This window comes from Falco naumanni, chromosome 10, assembly GCF_017639655.2.
Source record: "Falco naumanni isolate bFalNau1 chromosome 10, bFalNau1.pat, whole genome shotgun sequence".
Lineage (NCBI taxonomy): Eukaryota > Metazoa > Chordata > Aves > Falconiformes > Falconidae > Falco > Falco naumanni.
In genome coordinates this window covers 20301433-20324377 of record NC_054063.1, presented here as the reverse complement: position 1 = coordinate 20324377, position 22945 = coordinate 20301433, and the positions used below count along the sequence as shown (strand labels likewise).

Here is a 22945-nt window from a genome sequence, read left to right as displayed (position 1 = left end):
CGGGCACTTCCGCTTCCGGGGCGGGGGTCACCGTCATGGCGGCCGTGGTGGCGGGGGCACGGCGGCGGGCGGCAGGTGAGAGGGGACGGGACGGGACGGGACGCTCTGAGCTCCGCTCCGGCCGGGGAGGGAGAGGAGGGAGGCGGCGGGGCAGCGTCTCCGCCGCTGGCCGTTTGGACGACGCGGCGCGGCCCCTCCGCGGTCTCCCGGTGCGGCGAGGCCGGGGGCCCCGTCCCCTCGGCGGGCCCAGCCAGCCCCCGCCGCCTCCCCACGCAGGGCCGGTGCTGCAGTTCCCGGCCGGCTTGTGGCCCCGGTACAGCCGCGCCGTGTAACAGGCGGGTGAGCCCCGGAGCTCTGCCCGTGGCGGAAAGCTGCGGGGGGGAAAAGGGCGGCTCGGGCCTTGGCCTGCATCAGTCTCGGAGCAGCCGGAAAGCCGGGGCGGGGGAAAGTTAATAAAAAGGAGAATCAACTTTACAGGGTTTTTTTCTAGCCTGGTGTGAACCTTTATGGAAAATCTAGGGGTTGGGGGTTGGGGGTGTGTGCAGGGGCTCCATCGGCCTCCTTGCTGGGCTGGGCAGCTGGCAGGGTGTTTGCTGGGAGAGCAGACAGGCAGCCTCGGGGGCCCTGGCTTTGCATCGGGGTTTGATTTCCATGCTGGGTGAGTGTGACTTGGTGAACTGCAGCTTCTGCAAGAGAGGTGGTTAAGTATGTTTGGTGTTAAGAGGTCTTGCTAGTCCCTTGTATCAGTCATGCTTTGGATGGTGGGTGAAAAAGGGAATGTTCCTGCAATGAAGCTGTGCAGAGTCTGGCTGTTAATTAAGCACTTTGTTCCAGGAGGGGGATTGTTACCCCTGAGGTAACATAGGGATAAATCCCTGAGCATGTGTTTTTAGGACTTCATCTCTTTCTGCTAAGTGTGTGTGGGTCTAGCTCCTTTCCAGAAAATGCTGAAGCTGCACTTCAAGTGTGATTTAAGTCATAGTGAACCACTCAAGCTTTGAAGATTTGTGTATGGGAACGGTAATGCAGCTTCACTGTTGATGAACATTAGCTTATGTACATGTAGCTCTGAAAAGCATGAATACATTTTCCTAATTCCCATGTTCTGTTGTTGTTCCTTGTTCGGCTACATAGCTCCTCCACTCCTCTTGTCTAGAAGGAGCAAGCATGACTGGGAGGGTGAAAACCCAGACATAGGAGTGTTAAAACCAAATCTGCTGGACCTTCCCCCCTCTTCCAGGTCACTGTGTTTCACTCACCATTGCAGTGTCTGCTTAGGAGCTACAGGGCCAGTGAGTTACTGGCAATATGCCTTGTCTTCCTCCTCTCTTTTCAGAGTGGGAACTTTGTAAGGCTTAGTAGAAGTTTCTGAGACTCACCTGGTAAATGTTGTGTAATAGCTTCCCTCCCCTTTTCAGAGGGCCCAGAGGGCTGGAAAGGATCCTTCTAGCAGCACCAGTTAGTGCTCAGAATGAAGAGTGCACCACAGCATTCTGTAGACTACCTGTTCCTCTCCTCTGCCTTTCGGTCACGTTGTTTAGCAAGAGATGGGTTGCTCTGAGTGTATCCGTGTTAAATTGGTGTGTCTAGGTGGAAGTGTGACTTGAAGTAAGTGTGCTTGCAGTGGGAGCTCTCTTGTGCTCTCTTGCAATGCTGCACACAACTGATGGGTCCTTTCTCTTACCATGTATCTTGTTTTGCTTCCCCCTTTATCTTTGGCATGATAAAACCGAACAAAGCCTTTACAGGCAGAAAAATGGTACCACGAAGCTGACCAGTGCTGTAACGCTTCAACATTGCTGTCATGCTTCCTCACCAAGGTCTAAAAGCCTAGTTGTTGCTGCTTATTTTTAATTCTTTTTCCCTCCTTCCCTTTTAGCCTGCTTGCTTTCATCTGTGGTTCGGCAACAGAGTTCCCAGAGCACGTCACTGCAGCAAGGGTAATGTCAAACGACTTTATGCTTTTTGCCCCTTGAAATACTGATTGTCTTTCGGGTGGATGGGGAGGGTGGCTTGTTTTTACTTTGGAAGGGAGGCTTGTCTGATCCCTTAGTCTGTCACTTCCCCCAAAGTTTTAGACTCTGCCTACCTTTGGTCACCTTTGCTAGAGGGATGCTTCTGTTGATTTGGGAAATTAAGAGTTGAGTCTAGAGATAGATAATTAGATCCTCCACTGAGAAAAGGGCCACGGTGTGGGCTCAGCCCGTAGTAGACAGCAGAGAAGCCACTCAAGGCAGGACATTGCAAGCTCCTCAGCGGCAGAAAGGGCTTCAGCTAACACTCATCTTTTTAGGTACAGGTGGCCTACTCCTCGGGCAAGGTCCATCTCCTGCCTGGAGTCTCTGATACCTGATAAATACTGAACTTGCTCTGTGGTCTCCGCACAATGTGATTAACAGCCCAAGCCAGGAAACTTCAGCCTTCATTTGTTTCAGCACTTTGAAAGCTGCTTGTTTGTGTCTGTATTTTGTTTCCTCTGCTGGGATCTCGAGTGAGACAGAGCTGTGGGCTGTGCTGCTGCTTGCTTTAACCAGAAGGGGACACTGCAGAAACGGAGAACTTCTGTGAGCAGCATCAGGGAAAACCGGCAAGATGTGCTCATTCCCTCTGCTCTTCTGAAGGCTGCGGAGGGGTGACCTCTTCCCGCTGATCCTCAGCCATGTGGGAACACAGTTTGGATCTCTGCCTCGGTGACAGAGCACCCAACATTATTACTATACCCCGCAACAGACCCACGAAGCCTTGGTGCTTGTGGCTATATACTTGTTTGCAAGTGCTTTGAGTTTCTGTTAAATGAAAGCCCTTCTTGAGGCATTGCTGGGCATTACAGAGTAAACCAATCCAACACTACTGCTGTTGTGTTAATTTGCCTTCGTTCACTAGCATCTAATGTCTTTTCCGGAACGTTTTATGGGTTTGCGCATCCTGTGTTATTTATAGAAAGTGTGGATCTCTGTGCACAGGAAGCTGGACTTCCTGTTTGTGGTGGAGATGGTATTATAGTGAGCAGCATCTTTCTCTTTGAATTTCAGAAACCAATACCCTTCTGGTCATCTCATCAAGATCCAGAGTGAATCTGCCTCTTCTTTAAAGCTAAGATTGTCTTTGTGGTATTGTAGATTCTTGCTTAATAATCTGGTGTCTTTTGGTCATGTGTCTCTTTCTGAGTAAAGGCATTTGGCATCTCTCAGGGTAATCTCTGAATGGTGCAGGATGGGCCTTGTGCCTCCTTTCCCTGGCCCCTGAAATGAGTACCACAGTTCCGAGTAGTGCTTTTCTCTCCAGTTCTTTGGGAACAAATCAATAGTTTTTGTAACTGGCTCTTATGCAGAGATGTAAGCAGCTGCCTCTGGTCCTTCTTGTTGTTGCTTCTTGTCCTAGAGATCTTGAAAAACAGCTAATTATAAGCAAGTGTCATTTGCATTTTTTCCGCTCAAACTCACACTGAGCTTCGTGCAGTGTTTCATTTCTGAATTAACACCCTGTGGCACATTTGAGCGGCGTTAATTGTTGTTCAGCTCTGATGTTTTAAACAGCGTTCTCATGATGTAGTGCTGTCTGCACCACTGTCAAGAAAGGCAGTGTGCGCATGGTACAGTACCTGCGGTATTGACTGTACAGGGCTCGAAGCAGTCAGGAATTCGGTCAGTTTTGAGGCAGAGGATCCCTCTCAGTGACTATCTTGAGAAAAGCAGAAAGAATCCACTGTACAGCTAAACAGAATGTGTTGCTGGCTGCTAGCTGAAACACCCCTGGCAGTTTTCAGTCTTTCGTTCTGTATCCATACTGTAGCCTGCTCGCCTTCAGGCCCCCAGTTTATTTACTAAACTGAAGGTGTCTGTGCGTTGTGACAGCCGCATACCATTTTCAGTAAGAGAGCAGCATCCAAATATAGACAGTAGAGCTGTCTTCAGGTCTGCACAGAATTTGTCACTTGGGTGCTGGTGCAGCTTGAGCTGTGGTTGCTTCCACGATTGTATCAGTACTGAATGATCCTGAAGGGATGCATCTGTGGTGTCCAGAGTCCCTCAGGCTGGTCACCAGGGAGGTTTTTGGGGACCGATGCAACATCTTGCAGTGAAGAGGCTCTTGTCTCAGCGGTACGGTTGCAGAGTGTTTGAAAAGAGATGTTAAAAAAGCCACTCTCTATCACAACAGTGGAAGCTACCCTTTCAAGAAGAATCAGGATTTAATTTGCACCTTTCAGCAAAATATCTTGGTGCTCAGAGTCATCGTGAGGAATGATGCTTGTGCTTGGCTGGATGAGTATGGGGTGGTGCAAGCTCCCGCTCCCTTCTGTGGTGAATCTGAACCAAGATAGGCATGGGTCTAAGAAGTTTTGTTAGATGCCTCTGCTAGTCCCTCCCCAGTGTGGTAATATCAATTATAGACAGATGTGGTAATGGCACAGAAGAGTCTTTTGGGTTAAATGTTTGTGGTATTAAATGCTGAATTGCACTGGGGGTAGGATAAGCCGTTAATATTGCCATTCAGGGAATGCAGCTGTAAGTGACAAAAGAACAACAGCCTCAACTCTCCTGTAAAGAACCCAGCTGTGGTCTTAAGGCCCTCTCTAAACTGTCTATTTAACGGAGAAGAGCTTCAAAAAACAGAGGGGGGAAAAAAGGATGCATGTGAGTCATTCATGTGCAGCGCTTAAGGCTGGTTTAAGAATGCTCATTAGCCCTTCTTCCCCATCAAAGGCAAGTTGCCTCCTCCCGGATGCTCCCCGCTGTCAGGTAACTTAGGGCTTTGTACTTGGTGAAGTGAGCTGAGGAGCATTAATGTGTTCAGCCGCTCAGCTGTGGTGGAGGTAACTTGTAGCTATACCCGGAAAAGCTTAGTAAGAGCCTTGTATCTAAAACTCGGGTGTAACAAGGCTGAAGGTAGGTCAGTTTCCATTGGAGTTGGTGACAAAATTCCAGTCTGTAAAAACAAGGGGGTGGAAAGTCAGTGGTAGTCTCTGAACTTTATTGGCACTACCACATCCAGCTGCAGATATCAACATCAGGAAGAAGTGATAGCCGTGTGAATTTTCACTTAATTTTCCATTGGTTTATTTCTGCACTCTTCCTTTGTTTCAAACTATTTTAACTAACATTCTGAAGTGGGAAGAAAGAAAAAAAAAAAAGAGGGGGGGAATAATCCATTCCCCATAATGAATTTTATGATAGGATGGGATGTAAAGCAAACCAACCACTGAGGCATTTATCCCTTTTTCTTAAAGCTTGCTGCAGTTCACGGTGGCCCTAAATGATGTTAAGCCCTGGGAGCAGTGACTGTTGTAGGGTATTTACAGGCTGAACTAAAGAATGAGACTGTTTTCTGCATGTTTTTGAACAGCCTTCTGATATGGGCTACATCTTCAGCATTTCTTGTCCTACTGGAGTGCTTTTGCCAGGTGTCAGGAGGAGGATCTGAGGAGTTTGCTATATCCAGTGTCCTCCATTGGATTAATTCCTCGAGAGGTAACATGGCTTTTGCCTTGTCTGCCTCCCTCTGTCCGTAACACTTTACACTGGAATAGAAAACCTCTCCTTGCTCATGAGCTGCTACAAAGAGAAATGTGATCTGTGGGAAGTTGCCTTCTGGCCCCAGTGGGTTTTAGATCTAGTTTTTCATACTGAGAAATCATTAAGTCTCCTCTACAACTTCTGCTTCGCCAGTGGAAAACCACTTTCTAGTCCCATCTGCAGCTTCTTTTACCTTTTTCCCTTTCTTCATGCTTTACATCTCTTGACAATATCTGTGTGCTACAAATGAATCATACCTTATCATTCACAGACTTGTTGCCAAAACATCTCTGACTTCACCCCCGTGGCCTGAAGTGAAACTTCCAGATCCAGTAGAAGAAGCAAAGTATCATGCAGGTAAAGATCTCAAGTCCCTGAGTGAAGACTAGCACTCCAGTATTGCCGCTGGTGGCAGGCCTGATTGAGCATAAATAAGTGTTCTCAATGATTGGAGCCTGGTTTTGTTCTTTGCATTTTTGTCTAGTCTGTCAGATGTGTTAGTGTCACTGGACTTGTGCTCCAGCTGCTAGTATTGGAGATTTGGGTACAATATGAGGTTGTCTTAGTTTGTGACAGTGTGACAGATTGTAACACTCCTAGAGTAACCTTACTTGATGTGATGTGTTGCTTTCTAAAGCGTGAAACAAGCCTTTTGGACAGGAGGAAACAATTATTTGTCTTTTAGTGGATAAATCAAAAAGCTAAAGCCAGCAAAAGCTGTTGGATGGAAGGCACATCAGAGAGCTGGTGTATTTAAATGTATAAAACACTAGAGCCAGCATAAGCAGTTGGATGGTGGGGACATGACTGAGCTGCAGAGGTGTGACATAAGGCAATGAGCAGCTGGGATGTGACATAATGTTAGTGAATGTGTTTCTGTCCCCACATCTAGTCAGGACCGTTGAAGGCAGCCAGTGGTCCTCCTGAAAGGAGCACGTGGACTGTACAGCAGGCAGCCTCACAGGTCAGTGAGAGAAGTGCCCACAGATGTTTGGCAACCACCCTCCCTCATTGCTTCACCTTACTAGAACATGTCAATCTTCCACTTGTAACCAGACACAGGTCCCCTGGCAGGTGAAAATCAAATACAAGAAGGCAGATGTGTCTAGCCTCATATTGCCCAAGTGGGGCTGTTGTCATCTAGACCGTGCTGGGGATGGTAGCAGGGAAGCCACATGTGTGGGATGTGTCTCAGAACTAGGCAATAATGAGCCCCAGTGGGTGAATTCCTTCTACAGTTGCTGTGGTGGTAGCAATTAGGCGTTGTGCTTCACACAGGCAATGAGCTCCTCTGTTTATTGACAGGCAGTCTTACTGTCTCGCTGTGTAAACCTCTGGGACATCTGTGAAAGGTATCTGACTCCTGCTTTAGGTGGGAGAGACCTGGGAAGTAAAGGAGAGGAGTTCTTTTACAAGGAGAGTGAGAGGTGAAAAGCTGAGTTGTGTCCACCTTTTTGCAGATAGTCTCCAATCATCGGACTGAAGTGTGTGAGTAGCTATGTGACTGGTGTGCTTTAGAGAGAGCCTCCTGCTCCAGGTCTCCTCTCTGGCTGTTTTTCATCCTGCTTTTTATCTCCTTTGTGCTCCTGGGATTGCTCAAGTGACAGATGAATGTTCTGTGTCTGAGTGTGATTTGACCCGGTAGTGAACTGTGAACTGCTCTGTTTGGTTTACTGAAGCCCTGTGGTGAACAGGGTCCCATGTTCACCTGATTGATTCACATGGGATCCTCGGGGCTGCTGTGATTTCTGTGCCTGGTAACCTCCTGCTGTTAATGAGCTTGCATCATTATCTCCTGGCTGTGCTTATCCAAAGCAAACAGCAAGAGCATTTGAATTCTGCCTTCTATTTTTCTGCTGGCTATGGAAACAGCCAGGGGTATTTAGGATTGCTGTCCTAGCAGTTAAATAGTAACATCACTTGATGTTTCCTGTCACTAGAGGTGTTTGGAAGAGTTATCAACAACTTCAGAGCCCAAGTACAGTGTAGAAAATGTACCTTTTTTGGTTATGGAAAGATGATAAAGCCCCATGGATAGAAAGTTGAAACTTGACAAGGAACTAACCCTTGTTAGAGCATGACTCCGCATGTTTTTTGCTGAGAGAAAATTGTAGGCCAGCATTTTTGAAATTTTGGTTTTGAAACGTTGACCACAGGACTACTGATCTACCTGCATCAGCAGTTCAGAGCTGCAAGAAATTTATTGTACCCATAGTGCAGTTGCGGGTATAACAAGGAAAATGTGGTTGGTTTTTTTCCTCTGGACTTTTTGTAGTGGTCCACTGTGAATCAGAGAAAAGAGCACACAGTAGATTTTTCTTCTGGGGCAGCAATTCCAGCAACACAGAAGCTAAACTCTTCACTGTAGTGGGAACTGTAGTAACTACTGCCTTGCAAATAATTGGTTCTTACCTCTTCCTAGAATAGCTTGCATCTGCTGGGTTGAAACTTGGACACTTTCAGAGTGTTCCTGTAAGAACTGGGTTTGGTTTGACTGGCTGCTAAATTCTTGCCTGTCCCAAATGGATGTTGTTTTGTTTACATTCCTAGAAAAAAGAAAAAAAAAATTCAGCCACTTTTGTGGACCACGAAGAAAATCTATTTTTCCAGTTATAGAAAAGTTGCTGTTTTTCTGAACAGCTCAAGTGGGTGGAAAGCTACTATTTGGCAGTGGAATGGCACTTATTAAGCAATACTTTTTGATGTTCCTGTAAAAACTGGTTTTGGTTTCAGTGCATGGGAAGCTGATCACAGAAAACTGAGTTTGTTCATGTGCAGGACCTTGTCCCCGGCATTTGTACCGCTTCTGGCACCTTCTCTGTGTGTATGTGTATACGGGAAGAGATTTTTCAGGAAGAGATTTTCTGGAAGAGACTGACAGAAAGGTCTCTCTTGTCTTTGCTGCAGGTACAAGTTCTCAAGCCAAGCTTTGTTAGTTTTTCCTTTGTACTTTGCCAAACTCTTCCTGATGTTCCTGCATGCCTTACACGGTATTCAGAATGCTGGGCCTTCTGCATATGACTTGGAAATTGAGTTGCTCCCCTCCAAACGTAGAATGCAAGGATGAGCACTCTTTTCTGGAACACTTTATATCTGAATGCAGTGCATTTTAGGATGCTTAAGAAATAGGCTGAGAAGTCAACAGTCTTAGATCAGCCGCATGGTATATATACTAGCTGTTTACTTACACATGGGTTTGCCAGCAACTAAAATACAAATTAAGTTTATGAAAGGGAGGTTCACGCCTTGTCGGAAACAACATTACTGTTGATCCATGCTTAAAGATTCCCAGAAGGTAATAGTTTTGGTGGGAGAGCAGTGTGGCTGAGTTAGTTTTGAGCGGTTCTTCACACCTTGCGGGGGTTTGTACACTGATTCCTTCCCTGCTGTTTGCCCGCAGAAGTGGTACAGAAGGTGAACAAGATGATCGCAATGGGGCAGTACGGAAGGCTCTTTGCTGTGGTCCACTTTGCCAGCAAGCAGTGGAAAATAACTAGTGAAGACTTGATTATGATGGACAATGTTCTGGAGGCTGAATGTGGAGACCGAATCCGGATGGAAAAGGTGACATGCCATGCTTCCACAGTGCCTGTGATGCCATGCTGTGTGTGGGGCTAGAGCAAATTGCCTGTGAACATTCCCTAAGGCAAAACCCATAACCAGTTTTTAATAACATGTCCTGAATAGCTCCTGTCTGATCTCCCGTTCTTACTCCAGTTACTTGCCTTGTCTTAGTTTTGTTCCAATTTCAGTTACTCTGTTAGTGATAATATTATTGTGATTTCTGTTGAACAGGGTTGGAGTGAGTCGTGCCAGACTCTGTTAGGAGACAGATTTTTGTTGTACTGACTTCATCCAAAAAAAGAAAATTACAGTTGTTGTTTCTAGAGACAGCAGCTGAAGACTGTGTTTACCTTGAAACTCTCAACACCCAAAATACTTGCAGTCCTCCGGAGGGACTGTCGCTGAGCAATGCTTTGCAAGATCCTTATCGTGCTGAGTGTGTTGGGTGGAGGGAGAGGGATGGTGCATGTAGGGGAGAATTACCGAGATGCAATTCAATATCTTTACCTTTACCCTTGTTTAACTAGCAGGAGCTTGTAGAGGTTTATTAATCCAAAGCTTAAATGAAAGATTATGGAGTGGGGTTGGTTTAATCTTAATATTGGTTGTTAGAGCCAAGTAAGCAGTTAAGGAGAGCCGGGCAGTTCTTCTACTTACCCGTTGCTTTGAAGTCCAGTTTTGAGGCAGCTTTTTAGGCATGCCTTCAGCTGTGTCCTGTGTCCTTGCAGAGAGGAGTGATTTGCATGAAGTAGCCAGCTAGGAATGCAAAGGTCTGGATGGGAGTTAAAGGTGAAAAACTTGCCTAACCACCATAACTCTTCTGGGATTTTACTGGCAAGTTTCTAAAAGAAAACTGGGAATATCTCATGACCATTTGTATGCTGCTTTTAGCTGCTGCTGTACAATTAGTGTGGGGAAGGAGACAGTCTGTAAGAAATGCTGCCTCTTCTCACTATGTCCTCTTTATTATCCTGCTTGATCCTTTAGATAAGCAGGTGGTTGAAATACCCTGAAACAAAAGGGCTAGTCCCTGAGGTGGTGAATCCCACCCCCCCCCCCCCCCATGCTCATTTCTTTTTTGCCCTCTTGAGGCCTGATGGAGGAGGGTGAGGACAGTATTTCTCTGCTGGGACATGGAGCAATTGCTATAAAAATCCAATGATTTTATGGAGCTGCTATTCATTCCGATCCACACAAGGCACATTCTTCTTTTTCCCTGTATTGCTTTTCATAACTTTTACAGCTGTTGGTGAGCCAGGACAGAAAGGTTCAGTGTGTTCTGATCAATGTGAAAGATACTTCCAAAGTATGTTTTAGTAGGATAAGCTGTCCTGGAAGACTGACTGTTTAACGAATCTGTTTCTTGCCTGTTAGCTGCCTTTTCCCACCATCCCTCTCTAGTAACAGCGTCAGGTTTGAAATGTGTAAAGGCCTATTTTTAAGCAGTTTGACTCCTTTATGGTGACTGTAGAATTTGGAAGATACTGTTTGCATTTCTACTGGGACAAGAAAGCAGTGACATATGCCTCATTTATTTTCCATAGGTTTTACTGGTTGGTGCTGATGACTTCACACTTATTGGAAGGCCGCTCCTGGGGTAAGATGTCTCATACAAGAATTGTCTTTGAAACAATTCTTGTACTTAATTGTGGCTTCAGGGCTCCTACAGCTGAAACTGAAGAGAAACTTGGATTTATCAGCAGTAGCTTTTTTCCCAGCCCTGTGGCTTTTGAAAGAGCCACCAATAAAGCTTCTCAGCCTCTGCTGACTCTAACCATCGCCACACTGCCAGGATAGAACAGCAGTTAGTTTTCCAAGTGAATGAGCCATGTTTCACAGCTGAGTTTTACTAAGGTAACTGTAGGATATTCACCTCTACTGGGTTGGACCTCCTTTTTTCTTGTTACAAACCTTGCACTAACTAGCAGTAAATCTTGCTCTTCAACATCTTTACTCCCTTACCCTAATTCTGGTGATAGTCATCTTGGAATAACCCAGAAATCCTTTCCCATCCCTTAACCCCTTAATTTGACTTGGGTTTTTTAACCCATTTCCTTTTGTCCTTGTCTTAACCCAGCAGGCCTTAATCTTAATTTTAGAGTTCCTGATTTTCCTGTCCAGCAGTCACAGAACTGGGGAGAAGGATTTTACCTGCTTGGCACCATCCCAGTGTGTAGGACCTGCTATACAAACTGGCAGAATGCCTGCTTCTTCAGCATTTTCTATACCAAAAGGAAGTGGTGCATGTGGACCAGGTGTTATTGCTCAGCTCTTAGCAGTAGCCAGAAGCAAAGTCATGAACTGTTGTTTTCCCCAGGACAAGAGGTTTTAGTGGTAAAATGCAAGTGAAGATGAGGTGGGTTGCAGGTGCTTGAAGTACCTGGAAGCCCTGGCTGTGGTCTGGTTGCAAGCTAAACCACTTGTTTTGGCCTTAGCTCGAACTGCAGTGACTTTGGCAGAGGATGGGCCCATGAGTAGGAACTTGTACATCTGAGAATTATTTGTTGATGCCTTGTAGATTCAGATTAGAAATACCGTAGAGTTTCATATCACTTTCACTTTTGAGTGCTTGCTGTGGCACCAGGGGGTTGTTGGTATTTAGGAGTTACTTGTAACATGTTTGTACAGTTGATAACATGACTTTGGTTGCAGTGGTGGTAGCTGCTTCGAGTTCCCTGTGTTAGGATTTTGAGAGCTGCCAGTCCTTTTAACAGTACTGCAAATATATCTGGAAGAGCGGGTTGTCAGGAGTCTTTGAATTATTGCCAGATATTGCCCTCGTGGAAGATCTTAGGAAGGGAAATCTCATTATTAGGACTAGAAGTGTCATCTTGCAGAAGTTCAGAGGAGCCCAAGTTCTGCAGGCATGGATACGCTATGTCAGGTAGTTTAGGAGCACCATCCCTCACCTGGCTGTCTTAACTAGTGGCTCGGGGGTGTTTTTTTGCAACTCTCAGTTTGTGTGCTGGACTTGGCGTGTGCAGTGCAAGACGCAGGAGCTCTAGGGCAGGAAGAGAAACAGCTGTTTGGTTCCTGCAGCTGCTCTCAGTGTGTGGAAGGTGGTGCCAGTTGCTTGAAGCAGACCAAACTGCACATCTGCCAGTGTTAGCCTGAACTCCAGTAACTGGCAGAGGAAGAACGTTGGGAGGAGGAGGCAGTAGCAGCTCACCAGGCAGATTGAAAGGCTGGTGGGAAGGTGCCATCCTCCCCCCAAGCTGCAGGGAAACCTCCCGAGTCCCCAGCTCTGATATGGGCTGAGGAAAGGAAAGCAAAACCCAGCGTGTCATGAGCAACATCGACTGCAGTTCTTTCACATAGCTCCCAGTTGTGCCTAAACCACAAACATTTTGGAGGGGAGATAAGAGGTTGGGTATGAACAAATGTGGTTTTGTTTTTCTGTTGTTTCAAAAATAAACACTTCAGTAAATGCTTGCACCAGTGTCTGCGTAAGACAGTTCATTACAGCTGCACTCCCTGTTCAAACTTGGAGGCGGGTAGGAACTTGTCCTGTTTTGGACGGACAGTGATGTTTTAATTTTCTGTAACAGTCAGATACCTCCCAAGATGACACTCCTTAAAAGCCTTAAAAAACAACAGTGCAACAAAACATATCTGCGTGGCAGAGACTATTCTGGGAACTTGTAGCTGGCTTCTGCTCTGGAATCTGTTGGGTTTTGTGTTTGTTCAAGTAACTTGCTGTCTGGTCGATTGGCACAAGGATATCAAGCAGTATGCAGCTGTACTTTGTTTAGCTGTATAATGCAGAAAGTGTTGTGCACTTTTAAAGCTGTGATTAGAAGTGAGCATAACCTTGGGCAGGTTTGCGTTTCAAGCCATCAGCTCAGTACCCTCAGCTGTTTTAGACCTGAGTGGAATGAATGGTACCTGTGAGAGAGCTTAGCTTATTTCTAGACAAAGTACTACTGATGGGGGAATTTTTTCCTCTAGATGAACCTTGCTCTTTCTCCTGCTACCTGTCCCTTTTTGCAGTGGCTTCAGTAGAAAAGGCAAAGGGCCTTGGGCCTGTTCTTTTCCCAGACAGCAAGGCTGGGATTCAGTTACCTTCTGCAGGGAGCAAGCGAGCTTGTCAGTTGAAATTATTACCTCTAAGAATTGCGATCCTTTGGTGCTGTGGATTGCCTGGATCTTTTTCACGGCTTAATGACAATAGCTTTCAGCCCAACTTACATCTATGAGATTTCAGTGTGAATTTTTCTTGCCTCCTGCAAAAATCTGATAGACTTGCTTTGTCATGAAACATTTTGCTGCTAACAGCAGCAGGCCCGACTGTCTATGTCAGACTCTGGGAAACGCGTGACCCTCTTTTTATTTTTATGGACATTCCAGTCATACCTAAAACATTTGATGAAGTTTTTTGGTTTTTTTTTTTCCTTGGGCTCTATTTCGCTGAGAGCTTTTCTGTTCCTATGCACTTCACCAGCAAGTTGTTTTCTGTTGTGCTTCAGCCTCTCAGCCAGCAGGTCCTAGTGCTTTGTCCAACAGAGAAGGACTTACCAGGGCCCTTTGGCCTTGAACTTTGGCTTGCAGAGTGAAGCCGTGCTTGGATACTGGATTGTCTCAACAATACCCTTAAAGGTTTACTTGAAAGCATGTCAATATCTATGAGCAGTGGCGGGGGGACACTTATCTACAGATCCGTGTCAATGTTTCTGCCTTTGGCTGGATACTACCCAAGCCTAGGACAGCCAGTGCAGTCCGGTGGTGAGCGCTGTATCAGGGATAGCTTGGCTGTGCTACTGCAAACCCTGGCTCTCCCGAGAGCTGCCCAGAGATTTCAGTGACCAGGTCACTTTATCTGGCCTGGCCACTTTCCAGTTTTCCCATGTGATCATCATTAGTGAGTTTGTTACATGCCTTTACAGTCCAAGCCTGTGAGAAGTTGGTGGGAGTGTATCCTTCAGCAGGCAGGAATTAGACCCGGGAAGTATAGCTCCCTAATTATAGTGTTAAAACATGGCCAGCCACTGAAGTGCAGTTCATTTCTTGGTTTCTCCCCTCACGCTGCAAAGCTCGCCGTGTATTTCAGTAGTGCTGTTGGATCCTATCACTGGGCTGAATCTGATCAACGTCCTTTATCTGAGATGTGAGGGTCACCCAGCCTGTCAAAATCTAGATCATCTTTTGTCTCTTTTCTTCTGGGCTAGCCAATAAATGCAGGTATTATCAGTTTTTCTCCTCTGGCTGCCCTTCCTTCCTCTCTCAATCTCTGATATATGTTACACCCCAGAGGGTAAAAGTTAAGAGAGATGGTAAATGTCTCAAAGCCTTTGGCCTCCTAGTGACCTTGCTGGAACAGTTAGGTTAGATGGGCTTCCCCTCTCTGCCCCCCTTAAGTGCAGACAGAGTAATTTGTCAGGAAAATGTTCTTTAAATGTCTTCCGGTGGCAAAGTGAGCATGCTAATGAGTTTTTAATGATATTCTGCAGCAATGCTGCATGAAAGAGTGTCTCTTCCTCCCTCCTTGTGGCTGTTGATTAAAACCACACTTTCCAAAGCTTTAGTCTGGCTCTTGTCTGGGGGCACTTATCTTCCCAGAGAGCAGTTGTAGTGCAGACAGGTAGCTGTTCCTCCAGTGCGTGCTTCAGAGCCACCTTGTTTTCTAGCTCTTGGCATTTTTCGTACAGCAGCTAGAAATCCCAGCATTCTTTTTCTAACTTCAGTGGGACTTTCTCTGAGCTCTGCAGAAGCCCTGGGCGGGCAGGAGGTGTGTTTGAGTGTGTCGGTAAGGTAAAGTGGAGCGACTAATTACTTTGTGCTTTTATGTGCCTGTGAATACAGGCTGTATTCTTCTCTTCATCTCTCTCCTCAGGGAGGGAGGGAGGATGTTTACTTGCTGAGAATTTCCATATGTAGAAATGAGATATAGAAATAATTTGAGTCTTTGAGTGGTCTGAACTCCCCCAGCTGCGAGGCAGGCAGCAGTACCTGAAATCCTCAGGGAGTCCCCATCTTCTTTTCCAATTTGGGGTAAACAAGCAGGACAGACCAAGAGTGGGAGGCAGAAGAGAGGCATGTGAGAGGAGAAGGGACTTGCTCCAGGAGCCAATTAGCTGTGCTTCCTGCTAGAAACAGCAGGCCAAATCTCTCTTCACTGAGCCTTTGCCAGGATTTTTTCAGGTGAGCAAGGTGAGAAGGCTTTCTTCCAGCTGTCTGTGATGCTTTGTAGAAGGAAGGAGGACTTCTGTGCTGACCGGCATAGCACAGGAGAAGGGGCCACTGGTGGGTTTAACCTGCACCATAAGCAAAGTAGGACACACAAGATCATGTGAATGTGCCAGACGAGGCACTGTATTATCTTACTGTAATCCTACAAGTTCCTGCAGGTTTGTCTTGCTGCTGCCTCCCTAGCTGTTTCTGATCTTATCGCTCATGTGATGGAGAGGTACTGCCCTACAACCTATTGTATCGATTGGCTGATCCACATACAGCACCTTGAGGCTTTTGGTTTTGCACTGTGAAGCCAACAAACTGACAGATTTCCCTCTTTCCACAGTGATTTTGTAGTTCCTGTGGATCTGGGCTCTGTAAGGCAGGATGTGTTATCTGTGTGTCGCTTTTCCCCAGAAACCTGCTTACAGATAGGACGAGAATGTAAATAGTTAAAAAGTGATACTTGTAAAATTTATTTTTAAGGAAAGATCTCGTCCGTGTGGAGGCTACTGTGATTGAAAAGACAGAGTCGTGGCCAAAAATTAACATGCGCTTTCGGAGGAGGCACAACTATCAAAGGAAGAAAAGTAAGATTAATAGAATACACAGTTTCGTTCCCTGCTGTTTTGTTGCTAGATCTGGGGTGGGGGTATCATGACACAAGGGCAGTGTCTGGGGAAGGAGACTCATTTACCACGTCCCCAGGACCGCTCATGGCACAGCACCTCTTTCCCAGCCTGCTGCCCCAGGTGTGCCCACTGTATGCAGAGCACAGTGACTTAATACTCCCTTGGTCCAGCACCCTTTGTTGAATAGCCTTGCAAAAGACCTTACTGGAAAAAAAAAAATTCCCTGGGCAGAAAAGCAATCCTGTTCCCTTTCCAAAGCCTTAAATGTTTGCTGTGTTATCACAGATATTAGCAAGTCTTAACAGTATCCTGTGGCAGGCTTTTTGATTACCAAATGACCGTCCCTTCTCAAATACGGCTGAGAGAGAAAAATTATGACTGTTGGTTTATGGAATGGATGCTAAAACCTCGACCAGTCTGACACAGTCCCACGGGAGCTCTGCCTGGACCCCTTGTTGATGCCGTACCAACAGTATGCAGCTGTCCTGCCAATGTGGCAGCATCTGCCAGCACACCCCCTCCTAGAAACCATCACGCCTTGGCATGCCTTAATGTTGCTAAGCCAGCAGGAGCCTTTCGAAAGGTATGCAACAGTTATGTGCTGTCATCTGATCTTTTTTTTTTTTTTTTCTCTCTTTTCATTCTTTTTCAGTCATCGTGAACCCACAGACTGTCCTCCGGATAAACACCATAGAAATTTTCCCCTGTTTGTCATGATTGATCAGGTGTTGTGGGGCTTGGGTTTATTATTGCTTTAGGCAATTATTGAAATAAAACTGCCTTGTCACTGGACAGTTCTGGACTTCTTGCTGTTGTCGGAAATGGAAATCTCTATGTAATTTCTTTTTTAAAAGCAACAACAATGAAATACAGTTTTAAACTATTATTTCAGCCTTGATGGTATTTATTTGTCAAAAGTTTTAAACACACCAGGATCCATTGCTAACTGTCGAGCTGTTTCATGCCAGCTGGGTCTGCCTCTGCCTGCACACCCCTCTGTGTACTTTAGGAATACAGGCTCTCAGCTGTGTCTTAAAAATACCTTGGTTGTGGAAGAAAAGGGCCATCTGCCTCCCCAGTCCCAGAAGTGAGGCTCTGAGCTGGGAAAGGCAGAATCTATGGGTAAAATTAGTCAATTTAAAGAGCCTGGTGCTGTGCTTCATTATTTGTGTCTATGCAAGTTTCCCTGGCACTGGGAGCACACTTAAGGCTAGCAATGGGGCAGGGGGGTTGGGTGAGCTGATTTGCCCTCTGGAAACACTCGTAGCTCTCCACAGACTGCAGTTACATCGCTGTAAACGGGTGAGGTGTTTTTAAGAGTGCTGAGTGTAATTTTTGCCTTCCACCTCTTTTTCTCTCCTGACAAAAGCCCTGCTGCTCTGCTCATTTTCCTGGTGTTTTATGGCTTCAGGGAATACACTGGGGTACAGTGCGGCCCACAGCAAAGATGGGACTGAAGAGAGCAGTGAAACAAGATGACTGCAAGATCCCAAATATACTCCCAGATCATGCTAAGTGGTGAAAATCCTTAAAGGTTAGGAACACCTGAGAAATTACCCTCTTAAAAGTAAGCTCAGGAGTCTATTGCGTAGCAATAAATTGTCTGCATGTATTATACCCTCACAAGAACAGGTATCAGTGGCTCAGGAGTGATTTTGTGCCTATTTGACAGACTTGGTGCTTGGCCGACTGTGAGTATTTTTATGCCTAGATCCCAGTATTTTCTCTCTGCTTTGTCTGCAGGTTGAGCACTGTCACTTACTGAGCAGCATGTGCAAGGCCAGATTCAGCAGGCTTATTCAGCCAAGGTCTGCATGTGTTTCTGTACTGTAATAACAACCAGGAAGAGTTTCCTAGAGCTATCAGATTCTCTACAGCTACCATGAGAAGTGGTAAGTCGAGCTTGCTCACCTTGTCACTTCTCTAGGGAATGCCCTGCTTCAAGTGAGTCAGGAGGAAAGTCTGCATGTGAATGTCCGTATGCGCCCCTGCGGCGACTCCTTCATAGCACCAAGGTTGCCCAGCATTTCCTTCAGTACAGGGTAGTGGTTTTGAATATAACTAAATCTGTGTCCTGTCCAGTCTTTCAAAATCTCAGATCGTTTTAGGTGCCATAAACAGCAAGCTTGATGGCTCAGGCTGCATTTCATCTTGCCTGATTTCAGCTACAGAAAGAAAATACCCAGGTATGCTTCAGTTAAGCTGGTTCTGTAGTTGCTGGAGAGAGATGGTCAGCTGCAGAGGCTAACTCATCTCTTCCCAGCTAGGACTGTCCAGCACGAGCAGCCCTTGGGAGATGCTCTTCCTTGTCTACTGACTGCACAAGGAGGTTGGGCACTTGGATTTTAAATAGTTCATGGGTATATGAAGACAGGGACCTTTCCGGAACCATCTTTGATCATTGCATCCTTGTTTCCAGGCTCTTACAAAATGGAAGGCAGTGGGGGGACCCAAAGGTGGCTCCAGTTCTACACTGGGACCACAGATCCCACAGTTGCAGTAAGCCGCAGTATGCTGCAGGCTGGCATGAAGGCGATGGCAGTTACAGATTGTTCACAGTCCACAGCGGAAGCAGCGTTGCCAGCTGAAGCAATTTCACTGGAAACCTCACAGTCCCTCTGCATTTCCCAAGGCATGTGAGCGCTGGGGCTAAGAAACAGCATGCGTATCTTGGCTTTAAGAGGATGTAGGGGGAATAAACTGTCCTTCCCAGTTACAGAGAAACACTTGAAAATAACAAGAGAGACTTCAAGGCTCAGAAATGTGGAAGGAAGAGCCCAGTGTTGGATCAAAAGAAAAAGCAAATGTCTTGAGTTGATCTGTGGAACAGGTTCCCCCCAAAAAGCCCTTGGGAAACCTAATTCTAATCCAAGTGAGATGCTCTATGAAATTAGGGTGGCTTCACAACAATTTTGGGGAAAAAAAATGCAGGAAGGTAAAATCCAACCAATATCAGGAAGTCCTGATTTTGTTTTGAAAATTTTCTAATATAAAATTGAGCAAAATAGTCAGGTTTTCTTGAAATGCACTCAGACTGAGGTGAAAGGATTATTTTTGACGTTTTCAGGGGCATTTTTTTAAAAAAAGCTTTTTGCCTTTCCAGGTGGAAGCAGATACCTTCTTATCCAGAGTGAAGTCACAAGACTTCATTTAGCTTGGCATGTTGGGGGGTGGCTGCTTGTGATCCTCTTTCTGGCTGCTGAATGTGGTTTCCCATACTTAAATAGTTTGAGCAGAAATTTCTCAAGAAAGCAGGCTTTATTTTTTTTTCCCCCTCAAGCACTGATTCATAGTGAAAATTTATCTGTTAGGACAAAACATCTTGTTGGACAGCACATCAGATCAGGGTGGAATCTGAGAGATGCTTTGCCCAGAGCCTCTAAGATTAGGCGTCCGCGTGGGTTAGACGAGAACCAGACCTGAGCTCCTGCCATCCAGCGCCTCTGAAGCAAAACTGCCGTGTTTGTTCCCCATACTCTCCCCTCAGTGCTGTTTGACTTCGTGTAAATAAGGCTTCGCTGCCCAGAGGGAGGCTGGAGGGCCGGAGCAGAGGGCATCCATCTGCTCTGAGTCAGACGCGAATTCCAGCATGCTCCCTGCCCGCTGGCCACAAAGCCGCTGGCTGTTCTGGTTTCTCTCTCGTGCTTTCGAAGAATGTTGGTAGGACTCGGCTTCATTCCCCGGCAGAAGGACAACGGGCTTCGCTTCCTTATTGTGGAAAAATGTCAGTGTTGCATTGTTTTCTCGCCAGCCGGGCTGCTGAGGGGTTTGCTCGGGAAGAGTTGTCTGGAGGTGCCCTTGCTTCTCTGCCAGTCACGTCGCTGTCACGTCCCAGTTTGAGCAGGAACGCCTGGGTGTGGCAGACTGGACTCCTGGCTCTGCTGCCCTCTGCATCCCAGACATGCAGTCCCCCTGGGCACCCTTTGCTCCCCCCTCCTGTCACCTCTCCTGAGGAGCCAAGGGAACTGTTTAGCCAAGCCCTAATTAAGTGTACACAGTGGCTGCAAATGGTACGTGCTGTTGTGCAAGAGATGGTGAACTGCTGGCCTGGCTGAATGTCAGCCCCACCGCAACCTCATCCTTCACCCTTCTGGCAGCAGTGGACTGTAGCACCTTAATTTGTGGCTGTGCTCCACCCCCCCACCCCCCCGCCAGATACAGATGCTTTCAGGCGTTGGTTTGGAGTGAGGTTTCAATCTTCTAAACCCTCCAACAGGATGCTATGGTCATGACTTCTCAGATGAAAATTCTGCAGCTTCCAGGTGCTTGGATTTGGGTTTGGCATTCTGACAAAAATAAGATCATTGTCATGATTGAAGGGGAGACGGCCCATGCTGGTCATCCTACAGGACAGCTTTCTGCGGCCTATCTCCAGAGCTCTGTCTGGATGAGTTTTAAATTGCCTACATGATGGGGTTTCTCTTCCTTCCCTTGGCAAGTTCTGTGTTCTAAAATAAGCTTCACAAGCAAAGCCATTTCTCTCAGCGTGAAGGCTTCCCATTGTGAGGATCCATTATTTGTGCAGCCTAATGAAGCATGATAGACGCTGTAAGCATCACTGTCCGTCCTCTCTGATGGCCAGCTTCTGTGGAAAAACAAAAGTGCATGAAACTCTGTCTTCGGGACCCAAGGGCCAGCAAAAGGAGTCAGCAACTTGGTTATGATATTTGGAGCTGCTTTACATTCATGTGCTCTACCGTGTCATGAGCTGTAGGCGTTCATCCAGTTGAAGTGGCAAAGCAGCTTGAAAAGTTCTTGGAATGTGTCGTTTGGGCCTCCGGGATGAAAGGGAAATGCTGTTAATGTGCCCCTTTGGCGTGGTTTTTTTTCCCCTGTCAGCTTTGCAAAGGCATCTTTGAACTCTTACGTGGAGCCAGATTTATTTTCTCAGCATGATCTGGCCACACTTTGGCTGCACGTTGAAATACATTCTGTCTGTTGCTGATTTCTAACCACTAAAGTGTAACACCAGGAAGCTGCATTGGTTTGATTTCTCTTGTGCTAGAGGTTTTCTTGTCTCTTGTGACCTAAAAAATAGCCCCTTTATTAAGAAGAGAAAGGGAATGCATTGCCGCAGGGTCCGGGCTGGTACAAAGCCCTTAAAGAGAAGTCAGAAAGTGGCCAGTGAGCCTGGGCGTGAGCAAGCACTGGGGCTAGGTGCCTTTCATCTATTTTCTCTCTCCCTATTTATAGAACATGGGACGAGTGATTGGGATCCATGTCCCTGCTCCTGCCACGTCTCTGCCTGGCTGCTAATTCAGCATTTGCATGGCTGAAGCAAAGTCAGGGTTTGATTTCGGTAGGAACAGGGTGAGTCTGCAAAGCTGATGAGAAAGGAGAGGGCTCTGAAGTCTGAGAGAACTTTTTAATTGCATGCTGGCTTTGCTGTAGCAACCAAAAATATGTTTATTGACAGGGCGGTGTGGCTTCAGTTATATTCTTGGAGAACATTCCCTGATGGCCCCGTCTGACATTAACTCTCAAGAGGCATGCTAGCAGCGAAGCTTGCCATATAACGGTATTGTCTCAGTGTTTGTACGATCATTAATGAGTGACAATTAAATGTGATGGATGAGTTGGAAAAATGGGGTTTGAGCCCTTTGGGTGAATGCTCAGGAGATGAGCTGAACATTGTGGGATCAAAGCTTTGAAATACTGTGGTCATTTTTGAAAACAGGGCACAGGCTCCAAAGTGAGCTTGAAATTGAGTTGGTTTCTGCATAGATCTGGCATCCTGCACCTTCAGATCATCTAATGGAGAGGGACTGGCTTTTTTTTTTATCTTTTCTAAATAAAACCAAATGCACTACTTTCTTTTGGAAGCAGTAAAGTTGAATTTTTGGGGAGCTCTTAAAAGAGTGGATGATCCAGGAGGGATTTAGTTTGGAACATGGTATGGGACTCCCTAGTCTGAGGCTACGGTCTGAGGTGATTTGGTTCTTTGTCTGCTTTAGGACAACTTTTTATTTCTGCTGGATTTTTGTTTGCAGGGACATGATTCATGGGTGCCTTTGGCCTCTTTCCCGGTGCAGACTCTACAGCTTTAAAAAAATGGCAAGTATGGAATAGCCTGACCACAAATATTTCAACAGAAAACAATATCTACTCCACCTACTTTTATCTGGCTCTGCCACAGGTGCTCTGTTATGCTGGAGGTGGCTTATTCAGCAATTACAGATGATAAAGTTGTGTTTCCATTGCCATCCTGCTGAAAGGTCCCCAGCAAATGTGGGACCGTGTAGTCACTGGAGCTGAATGCACGTGTGGGAAGACCCATGTGGCTTCTCACCATGCCAAGGAGATCTGTGCGTGAGGTGAGTAGGAGTTTCTCTGGGTAGTCCCCAGACATGTTGTCAGGGATATAAACCCACCGGCTTTGGGGCCCAAGCCAACCTTTTCCTAAAGAAGTCAAGGATATGTTTGTCTGCATTGTCTCTGAAGCAGTGGGTGTTGGGTTGGAGGGTCACAGTGGTCTGACCCAGCCTGGTCACGGGAGATGGTTTGAAGGCTGTAGAGCTGTTTTCTCTCTGAGCGGTGCTTTCAGCCCCGCATCTGGGCAGGAGAGTCTGCAGCAGTACGTGGTGATCTGGTGGTCCCCAAGGCCAGCACTTCACCGGGCTGGAGGTGAGCATAATGCTGTGAATTGCAGCACTGTTTGGCTTGTTGACTTAAATCAAAGATGAAAAAGAAACAACTTCACCCAAGTTCTGGTCTAGGTCAGTCTACTCCTACCCGTGTTCTTGAGATAAGTGAAACAACACAGTGTTTTGGAGGCAGAGAAGGAAGTTGGATGCAAGCTAGCCAGAGATGTTTCTCCTTCAAAGCTCTACCGTGGACTACCTAAGCATATCATCACTACATATGGCTGGATTTAGGCACTTTCCACCAAAAAAAAGTTTTTGGTGGGCTCCACTGAATGTTTGTATTCTGTCCCGAAGGCTAAAGTAGTGTAGGAGATTGTCTTAATGGAAATACCACCTCTCCCATGCTGCCCCTGTGGGCTTTGCGGCAGGAACAGCGCTCTGTGTTTCAATAATGCTTGTACGTTGCAGAGCTGGTTTGGTGAGA

General features: G+C 46.3%; 1 protein-coding gene across 3 annotated transcripts; it reads left to right on the top strand.

Annotated features, from left to right (window-relative positions):
- Positions 1 to 13: 13 nt before the first annotated feature.
- On the top strand, positions 14 to 16763 carry MRPL21 (mitochondrial ribosomal protein L21). Of its 3 annotated transcripts, XM_040608142.1 has the most exons (7): positions 14 to 75; positions 1880 to 1940; positions 5785 to 5870; positions 8914 to 9077; positions 10622 to 10674; positions 15732 to 15835; positions 16530 to 16763. In XM_040608142.1, exons 1-7 carry the CDS (start codon positions 36 to 38, stop codon positions 16592 to 16594), a joined length of 573 nt encoding a protein of 190 aa, XP_040464076.1. In that variant the 5' UTR covers positions 14 to 35; the 3' UTR covers positions 16595 to 16763. The 3 variants fall into 3 exon arrangements, with proteins under 3 accessions (XP_040464076.1, XP_040464077.1, XP_040464078.1); XM_040608143.1 differs by lacking the exon at positions 1880 to 1940 and having other exon boundaries at positions 18 to 75; XM_040608144.1 differs by lacking the exons at positions 14 to 75; positions 1880 to 1940; positions 5785 to 5870 and adding an exon at positions 6456 to 6477.
- Positions 16764 to 22945: the final 6182 nt, after the last annotated feature.

Excerpts from the sequence above, each read along its gene's own strand:
- MRPL21 (XM_040608142.1), top strand. The coding sequence starts at position 36 with ATGGCGGCCGTGGTGGCGGGGGCACGGCGGCGGGCGGCAG. Across the intron at positions 76-1,879 it reads GGCACGGCGGCGGGCGGCAG|CCTGCTTGCTTTCATCTGTG; the intron begins GTGAGAGGGGAC and ends CTTCCCTTTTAG. Across the intron at positions 15,836-16,529 it reads CAACTATCAAAGGAAGAAAA|TCATCGTGAACCCACAGACT; the intron begins GTAAGATTAATA and ends ATTCTTTTTCAG.